This window comes from Buceros rhinoceros, unplaced genomic scaffold (assembly GCF_000710305.1).
Source record: "Buceros rhinoceros silvestris isolate BGI_N320 unplaced genomic scaffold, ASM71030v1 scaffold47535, whole genome shotgun sequence".
NCBI classification, from domain to species: Eukaryota; Metazoa; Chordata; class Aves; order Bucerotiformes; family Bucerotidae; genus Buceros; species Buceros rhinoceros.
This window is the reverse complement of record NW_010415525.1, coordinates 1-10203: the sequence shown is the minus strand read 5'-3', so window position 1 is coordinate 10203 and position 10203 is coordinate 1. Positions and strand designations below refer to the sequence as shown.

Here is a 10203-nt window from a genome sequence, read left to right as displayed (position 1 = left end):
ATAAGGGGGAATCGCTGGGTCAATCTGTCACGGCAAAACAATTCACACCACCCCTGCCAGGAATCGGCAGAAACGGAGAAGGTTCTACCTGTTTTGCAGAAGGAGTCTTTTACTGCTTCAGGGAAATAGCAGGTCATGGTCGTGGCTTTCTCTCCTTGATAACGGTTTCCAGTCCCGGGGCATGAGATTCAAGAGTCATGCGCAGCATATTTGAGAAAGCTGCAGCACGGACAAGATAGAGAGGACAGTAGATAGAGCAGAGGGGAAAGCAAGATGTCCCCGAATCTCTCAACATGCCCCCTTTAATGACTTCATTCAAAGAGGCGTGTCCTCCTTCCTGGAAGCTTGGGAAAACCACAGCTCTCTGGGAGGAAGAAAGCCAGACAACAGAAGAGCATCCGGTTCCACCATGTTGAACGCAGGACAAATTTACTGAGGTCTAGCTTGCTTCAGGAGAATGTGTGGCAAGACAGTGCTGAAATCCAAAAAAGTACACCTTCTGCTTTCTATCTTTGCTGTCTGATTTTCAGTTCTGGAAGAAAATTAGATTGAGAATATCAAATCAATCTCTTTTGGTAGTTGTAGTGCTTTTCTTTATTGGTTCTTCAAAAAACCTTTTTCTGAAGCTTAAGCTGAATGATCTGTTGAGTCTTACTCTTTTAATGGTAGACATTTTACCTTTGCCTCTTTGCAATATTGTGTGAATTCTTCTGTGAGTTCTTGAATTCTGAAATACTCTTTGGAGTTCTCCAAGTGTGATTTTAATCAGCTAATTAAATAACTTCATCAGTATGTGTTCGTATAACTTGTTCTCTTCTACTTCAGCCTGGTTTTCTTTTTTCATTTCCTTACCCCTTGTGATAATTACCTTAACTACATGACTGCAGCTGAATTCATTTATGGAATTATCTGCAAATATACGGTATCACAGGGAACCTTAAACCAGACATCCTCACAAATGAATGGTCCCTGGAAAAAATGAGCTATTTACTAGATGTAACTGAAGGTTATATTTTATCTTTTTTTCAAACAGAATTTTATAGTAAACATTAAATTTCCTTTATACCCTTTCTACAGCCCTTTATCTCCTAACTCTCCTGGGAGTCCAACAAGTCCAGGGACTCCATTGTCACCTGGTGCTGTTCCGTTTAAACACAGCTGCAAAGGGCATCACTTACATACTGTTGGAGGAGTAGTAGAAAAGGATGTTTGTACTCGTTGTAGCCACAAACGGTGGCACCTTATAAAGCCAGCTCACAAATCTAAAGAACACAGAAGAAGTCGTCTTGGAGAAGTTACAGTCCTTTCTGTGGGAAGGTAAGGCTTAGGTCACTTTATTGGATACTTTTCTTAGGGATACTACACTGCCCCATGCTGAATTAGATATCCCTTGATTCTACTGTGTTTATAGCATCAGTGATTGATTTTTTTGTAACCCTGTTGCGATTAAACCGAAGTTATTTCTGGAAGAAGAAAACGTGGTTTTTTTAATATTTTTTTTGGTAGAACTATGTAAATAGATGGGGATTTACTGTGGATTTAAATCCAAAGCTCTTGCTCTATTAATACTGGCTAAAAAGAAACAAAGATGGCACAGTAATAAATTTCTCTGTTTCTGAATTTGGTATTTAAGTAAGCGTTAGCTATAGAAACCAATTAATTCTGTGTTATTTTTAACAAGCTTACATTGTAGTCCTAGAAAATTATTGTTCTGAGAAGTAGTATGCAATCTGAGGATTCTGCTTTAAACCACAATTCCCTGAGAATGTGTGATTCAGCAGTAGTGAGTATTAAAAGTACATGTAGGTAGTAAGAAGGAAGATTGCTCTGAAGCAAAGCTGGGCCCTTATGGGTGACGCTCTGATGTCTAGATCTTGGGCCTTGACAATGTTCCTGCCTGTCCATATGTGTGTGAAAATACATTCCTGTCCTGTTACTGAAAACGATCTAAATTTCTAGGGAAGTACAACTGAATCTTTCTTTTGCTTTTTAGATTTAGAGTCACAAAAGTGGAGCACAAATCAAATTCCAAAGAACGGAAAAGCTTGATGTCTGTTGCTGGGGTGGAGGGTGTTAATGGTGATATGCCTGCCATGCCCGTGAAACAGGAAGCAAGTGAAGCACCTGCCTCGCCTGTGAAACAGGAGATGCAAGAGAGAAGCTCAGAGTAAACTCCAGGTATCAAATATTGGGAACTCATATTGAAAGTGGTATGTTGTGAAGTAAGTGAAGGTAATCAATAAAGATATATGAAGTTGTAACTTTATTAGTTCTCTATGAAAACTCATCTTTCGATTCTAAAAGTTTCTACAGAAATCTGCAGAAATTATATTTGATCGCTCAGTTAATGATAAATTGGTAAAGGTTGAATAATCCATGAAATTTTTATGTAATTGTTTATTTAGACTTCATAATTAGAGTAGATGTTGACATAAACTACTTTGGCGGGGTGGCATCACTGGACCAGGAAATAAAACATCTGCATATTTATTTTTGGCAATAAATTATGGTTCAGATTTAATGTGCTTATTACCCAAAAGCAGCAAACACTGCTGACAGCTGCATCACTGGAATAACTATGGTGCTTCTTCCTTATGCTTGCTGCCCTGTGCTGTGTACCTTAAGGTAACTGCTTACTAGATATTTCTGATAGATCGGTGGAGCTTTGGCTAATTGAATGGAGACACGTGAAAAAGCTTGTATTGCAGGGAATCTATGGAAGATTACTAAACCAGGAGGTTTGGGCTTTCTTGTGAGTCATTAAACCTCAGTGAATTGCTTGAGACATCCCATTAAGCATGTCAAAAACGTGTCTGGCATGGTTTTGGAATGCACCCCTGCCTGCCTTTTTTGAAACAGTTAATGTTGCGGAAAAAACCCATGTAAGTTAATATGGTTTGTTTCTAACACACTGATAATTCAAATGAGAGAGGTGATTTTACACAATTGTGATTCAAAATGCAGATTGACCCTTGGGAAAGAAAGGGGTTCTGGGGTGACAAAATAAAGGCATTGCGTCGGAAGAAAGTGAACAAAGTGCACAGTACCAAACTCTCTATGCTGAGAGGGGATGAAGTCATGTTGTGTCAGGTCAGTCCGATTTCAAACTCCCAGTAACTTCCCATGTAAGAGGGAGACCCACAAGTGGAAATTGGGTATGTTTGAAAAATGTAACAAGACCTAAAACCCCTCAAGTGTCTTGAGGTTAAATTCTGGAAGGCCAAGGTGCAAGATGTTGCCTTTTCTTTGTATGTATTGTTTGTTCATGAAGAAAATATTCTGGAATTGTATCAGTTTAGAAAGGAAGACAAAGTAGAGAGCAGGTATGCTGTGTGACGCTTCCTCCCAACCTTTACTGGCAGCTGTTGAACTAAGCAGAGTGTTTGTTTGGACACTGTGCCACCTCATTAAATTATACCCAATGTTTGGAACTGTTGCCTTAGAGGAGGAGAGACTTGAAGGTGCAGTATGCTTCCACATGTTTAAAAGGCTGTGGAGGGTAATGAAGTAAATTGTTCTTTTTGCTCAGTGGGTAAGGAAGTAAATAGGCTAGTTTGAAAGGAGATGGAGTTCAGATTTCGAAAATTAAGAAGCTTGAATAAGCTGTCACATCTTTATTGCTGTAAGACCAGACTAGAGAAACTGTAGTCAAAGTCAATGTAAATATAGATGGCCCTGCCTTGGAGGTTGGTGATAGGCTGTAAGGATGGTTGGATTTTTTGTTGTGCTTTCTGTTCTGGGGCAAACTTTGGCAAAATATAGTTACCTAATGGCAGCTGTCTCATTGCTGCTCTGTGATCTATGAAGAATATACAGAAGTCAGTGGAAGACGAACTTTATTCTTATTTTCTCATTCAGAACTATCTTTTTGTGTTCAGTTTTGGTTTTTGTTGGTGTGTTTTCTTTTTCCTTTCTTCCTTTTTAAAAAAAGCAAATGCAATAGGAGGTAACCTCTTGCGTCACTGGTTGCGTTGACATTTTCATGCCCAGGTAATGGACTATGTTTTCTTTTCTATATTTCTAATGGTAGCATGATCAGACTTTGTAATATGATTTTTGACTAAAAGGCAGTCTTGTTTTCTTTCAACATTAGAAATAGAAAGAAAAGGGCGTATATGAAAATAAAATTAATTCCAGTGCACTTTGATTTTAAAAAAATTAATCTTCTGAAGTAACTCTAAAAATGTTCTCTAGTCCAGCTTTCTAATTTTTTCTTTCCTAAATAAGAAATCTCTTACCTGTAATTACCTGAAAGTTGTTCTCTAAATTTAAATTGTTACTAATTTAATCTAGAAATAAACTGATCTCTAGAGAGATATGATAGTATAGCTATAAAAAACTTAAATGTCCATCTATAGCAGTGTTTACTTCTAAGGGAAGTTCTACAATAAAAGTATTGTCCTATTTGAAAACAAATGGTCTAATAGCAGACAAATGGCTCTGCAGGATTGCTTCTAAAGGTCTCTCCAGTCCAGCAGCACGGTTTTGGAAATCCTCTGGGAAACTAGCCAGGCCTGTTTGATGTGCACTACAAAAAATAAACACATCTTGCTTGAAAGAATATGATACTGTTCCCAGCATGGTTCAGTTTTTGTCCACTGCGCTGAAAAGCTGTTCACATATAAACAGTTAGTAGTTAGACCTTTACTTCTGTTACTTCTTTCAGACTTCTAATAAATTATTATAGCTTAATTTACTGCAACTGAACAGATAACCAGCATTTAAGACTCCTGTGCCTCCAGACAATAAATTTATGGTAAAAACCATACAGTTTTGGAGAATTTGGCTCAGATCTTCAGATGGAAGCAAAGGGAAGAGGCAGATACAAATGTGGGTTTAACTACTGCCAGAAAAGGTTTGTTTCAGGACTTGGAGGCAGTGCTTTGTTGCAGGTGTTTTGTGGCCTGATTTTAACCACTGTTTACACTGGGAGTTCCATATGAGACGGAATTCCAGAGTTGAGCAGTACTTGAATGACGTGATGTTGCTGGTTGCTTGTGTTCACTGCTACTCTTGAGTTCAGGTTTTCTTTCCCCTAAACTGATATGCTCTTAGTATTTTCTTGAAGTCACCTCTACAGTGTTTCGGCTTATCGTAGTGTGCTGCTGGCTGCATCATTTGAAGCTGTAGCATGTCTTCTCCAGGTCTCCAAGGTCCATGTTCTCAGCAGACTCCATTTCATCAGTTAAGTTTATTTAAAATATATTTAGTGGCACATAAAGTAGTACATATACAGCTGATAGCTGAAGTAAAACTTGGAGTTGAGCTCTTACACATCCATTGTAAGCTGCTAGGTAAACAAAAACAGTGGTGTGCTGAAGCTATGTAGCATTTTTCCATTCCTAGTACCCTTTTCAAAGTCGTGTGTGCTTTGCACTGTGATGTGATTTGTCAGTTTATCGATGTGTTTGTCCATCCTTTTCCTAAGTACCAGCTGAATTTTTAGTTCCTCTCCTCTAGGTTTTCACATGCTAAACTTATAATGCACGGCAACCACTTCATGTGACTGTGGTGTGTTTTCCATTTCAGAGCATCTGCTAACTTTTTAATTGGCGTGTTCATCCTAAAACTAATCTTGCTGTTTAAGCATATTTTTAGAATTGATTTCTTCTCTTGCAGGTGGAACTTGTAGAAGAAACTTGTCTGCTAGCACTTTGGAGAAAACTAAAAACTCCCGAAAGATGCATATTATTTAAAAAATGTATTTATGGCACTGTAGCATTTTACAAGTTCTGTGATGGCATTCATGCAAGGTTAAACAGTTAATGCCTTTTTGCCAGTAAGATGTAGACACTTAATACTGTTGAACTGTGTGGATCTCATACCAAATGTCGGGCTTCATCTTGGAAAAAAACACAAGTTTTTGGGCAGGAAATGTAAAAACTTTATCAAATAATTTTTTTGTACTTAGACAAGCATTTTTAATCAGTTCAATATTACAAGTAATGTGACTACCCTATGGATAAACTGTATCCAGCCCTCTGGTCCTACGATCTTCCTCTCCAGAACTGACAAGTGTTGGCTGAAGATAAAAGCCGGCCTTTGGAAGATGAAAATATTCTTAATCTAACTGCTAGTAGCCAAGCAAAACATACAAGAAAATAATTGTCAGCCAGAATATGCGTGTGTGCCTTTAATACATAAGCTCTTGGGCTCTGTGAAGAGCGCTTTGCAGTACAGAGTGGTTCAGATCTATGTTAAATTGTTATTTTTTTTCCCTTCCTTACCTCTCCCTTACTCTTTAACATATGCTGGAGCGCATCTTCTTCCATGCAGCTGGGTGAGTTCTTGGGAAGGTTACTTTCCTCAGGGCTGCTTGTTCTCTGGTTTTCTTGTAACTACTTGCTTGTATTTGAAGATGGCCTAATAGTTTTGCCTTTCTATTGTTTTTACCCACAAGTTCCTTATTAAGCTAAAGCAATGTAATTCAACCATTAGATAAGATAGGGAATATTTGGCGTTAAAAATGCATGGAGTATATACTAAAGTACTTCGGAGTGGTTTTATTGGACTGAGGGTAGCTGTTTCCATTGGCACCGAAGTCTTAGGCCAAGATCACTCCTTCATATTTTGTGCGTGATTTACTGCTAAAAATACCAGAGATAATTTTGTGATCTTAATTCTTTGTGTCTACTTATGATCTCTGCTTTGTCCTGTTACTTATTTTTGGGAGGGAAATCTTTGTAATTCTTCAGCAAACTTTGTGTAATAGAAACTGAAAAAGAACATTTGTTCTGAGTGCCTAAGAATGTAAGCTCTAATGCATTTTAGTAGAGATTGCACTATATTCTGATGACTAAAAAGTAACTAAATCTGCTTTATGAAAATCGGTGTTTGTTTTGGAATTTGTTTTAAGTTGATGCTTTCAATCCTCTTAGTCCAAGTGCTCTAAACTGTGTTTCTCCTTCAGTTCTGAGAGTCAGGTTTCACCAGTTTATTCAGTGTTAACAGTCAATGCGTTACAAAGATAAAAATTAATCTTCTTGCTTATGTAATCAATACTCCCATGTCTCATGACGAATGTATGGCTGATGGTTTTCTTTCTACTTGTATCCATGTGATACTGACTGGACCTATCAATATGTAGTTTTCACTGATAATATATATGCTAAAAAAATCTACCCATCAAAGCTCTGAAAAGAATAAATGGTTTATTGTTCCTTTTAAAATGGATATTTTTAGAGATAATTGTCCATCTTTGAGAAACCAAAATAGCTATTTGGCCAGGACTGGAACCTGAGTGTTTAGCATCCCTACTCTCATTAATTTAAACCTGACTTATAAAATCTCTTCAGTATTAAGGTATAACATAAACACCAAGCTCACCTTAGTCAGACATTTAATATGCTTGACTTTTGTGTATTCTTCAAGCCTTTTTTTTTTAGGAAGAGGTAATGTTTCTAGAATAATTAGCATTTGTTACAGTAGTTAGCTTTCAGATTCTAACAGACTGAGGGCTATGAGTATAAATTGTTACTGGAGAAAGGAGGTATTTGGGAAAATGAAGCAGTTTCAAATAATTTTCAGAAAGGAGATACACAGTTATAGACTGTTCCAAAAGCTTTTTTAAAAAAAAAAAGGGGTGGGTAGGTGGTATTTTGATATTGTTTTGATACATGATGGGTTAGTATTGCAAGCAGATTTGTCAAAAGGATGGCAGAAAGCATAAACAGAAATACGTATTTTTTTACTTAATTTAAAAGTAGTTTCTATTTTGATTCCATTGAAAATATATAGAATAAGAAATGAAAATGAGTTGGATATGTAAAACATTGTTTGCCTGTATAAAATACTTAAGGTTTCTAAGACCTGATACGTGTAAGAATTTTACTGAAGTAGCAATGTGCAAATTAGAGATTCAGAAACTGCCTGTTTCATTGCATTTAACACTATGCTCTGTTATTTAGTAGGGGTTTGGATATTGCCGTATTAGCCTTTCTTGAATTTGCATATCAGATGTACTTTTAACGAAATAGTTTATATACAACTTTTGTACTACCAAGCAGTAAATAAAAAATATTGATTCTTAACACTTGCTTGTGACTTCCTTAAGCCTGCATCCATTGTCTGAAATTTAACCTTTGCACAGTCTTAATTTATAATGCAGTCTCTTTGCATCTTAAGCTTTTGTAAGATGTGGTGGAGGTAGTGAGAAGGTTTAGGGTGTTGTGTGATGTTCTTCAGAACAGCTTTATTTTCTTAAGAAAGGACAATGGCAAATACTCCTTTAGTTTCATGTTTTATATATGAGAAAGAAGAAAATCTGTGCTTTCATCCAATCTGGTATCTGATTAAAGATCTTTAAAGTATCAATACTTTTAAATTTTTCTTAGATTTGACATTGAGCTTTAAAGAAAATACATTATCTTTATTCTTAATTGTTTTCATAAGGAATGGAATGAAAAATTACAAATGACAGGAAGCCCTTGGCAGCTGTTTTCTCTGTGTGTGCCTCTTCATGATACTATGCTTAATTTTTACATTGTCCTCCCAGATGACTACAATCTGTAAATGGCATTAAAAATGAGTTTTGCTGTATGAATAGTGTGAAGGAGGCTCAAAGCAAGTTGTTGTGGCTAGCTGAGATGTAATTATCAGTGTACCATCCTGTTCGCACGCTTTTGTTCTTTATTTCAGTGTTCCTAGCAGCACACACAACGTCTGTTTTGAGGTCTGTATTTCAGTTGTAGAGGTTTATAGTCAGCTGTGCTTTATATTCAGAATTAAAAAAAAAATCCTGAAGGCCTTAATTTTCAAAGTGGATCTGGACGCTGCTAATAATGAAGTTTCTGGAAATTGATCACTCTTTCTGATTGTCACTTTCAATGGTCTTTTTTGCTCCTTTTTCCTTCTACATCACAAAATAACCTGAGAGTTAATGTATTCTACTACTTGTTCCCTTAGCATGTTTCCCCCCTTCCATCTTCCTTGACTTTCTAATGCTTTCAGTGACAATTTCGGGTTATATTGAAGTTAAAACTGAATGGACATGTTAACCATATAATAAACTCTGATGCTAGAAAAGGTAAGGATAGAAGATTATTTTGTGTAATAACACAGTTTTTCTTGAACAATATAATCATATATTGAAATACAAGAGGATTGCTGTGTTAGTTTGAGAAATTCTCTTAACTGGACAGAGAAGTCCTCAAAAGAAATACGGAAAAACTCTTGCCACACAGATCTTTTTTTTTTCTGCATGGATAATACATATGTTATTTTTCCCTAATAGAGACACTTTTTATGTTTTTAGTAGGGAGTTACGCTGGAATTCTGGATCCTACCTCATGTTGCTGTAGCAAAACAGATGGGGGAGCTACTTCTACCTCTAATAAAATATGGTTTTACTTGTAAAGAGCACAGAGTGCCTCTGCAATGTATTTTTGAAACACAACAAGCATTAAAGCGTTTCTTTTATTTACGAAGTATAAACAGCATCAGTTGTACTTGGTAGCTCGTTGTCATTTTCTTTCTAAACTGCCCCTTTATTTTTTCACAGGTACAGAAACCTGGACAAAAGGTTATGATGCCTGTACTCACAAGTGTTTTGTGTGTCACTTGTGCCAGCTGGTCTCATTTAAAAGAAAAAAAAGCTAAAGCACAAGTCCTTCTGTGTACTTCAAGTCTGTGGATAGATGATGCATTTATGCACTTTCTGTAGCAATGAACCCTGGCTCCAGTGCTCCTGAAGAGTGAGTGTGTGTGTGTGTGTGTGTGTGTTTACAGCTTGGAGTGGGGTGCTCTTGAGCTTCCTGGAGAATTAGAGCTCCAGGGGTGCTGTGTGGCAGAGCCTTACTGAAGGACACAGGAAGGGGGAGATGGGCCCTAAAAGCATTATAGGAAAATACAGGAGAAAAGGGTGTCAGGTAAGTTCATGTATGGTTGGTTTTGTTTTGTGTTTTTTCTCTACAAATGAATTGAGCTTGTACTTAACTGCGTACTGATACAAAATGATGTGGGTTAGAAAGTGCCTTTTTATGAGCTTACTCCTTTCTGAGAGGAAGTCATACGGCCTGTTGTAGTTTGGTAATGCTGAAAGCACCTACTGGGTTGGAACATGAGAATGTGTCTCCCTAGGAATTAAGTGTCCTGGATATTCAGTGGACATTGAGTACTCCCACCTGTGCACCAGATATAGTTTGAAGTGTGAATCAGTTGGTACCTGTTAAACTAGGGTTTCTCTGCACTACAGGTGTTACGGGT

At 37.1% G+C, this 10203-nt stretch overlaps 1 protein-coding gene across 1 annotated transcript; it reads left to right on the top strand.

The window, feature by feature from the left end:
* Nucleotides 1–1077: 1077 nt before the first annotated feature.
* RELL1 (RELT-like 1) lies at nt 1078–5752 on the top strand (the record flags this gene model as incomplete). Its single annotated transcript, XM_010137426.1, has 3 exons — nt 1078–1317; nt 1994–2178; nt 5620–5752. Coding segments are annotated over 2 exons (418 nt in total), but the record flags the coding sequence as incomplete, so codon positions are not given.
* Between the last annotated feature and the right edge of the window lie 4451 nt (nt 5753–10203).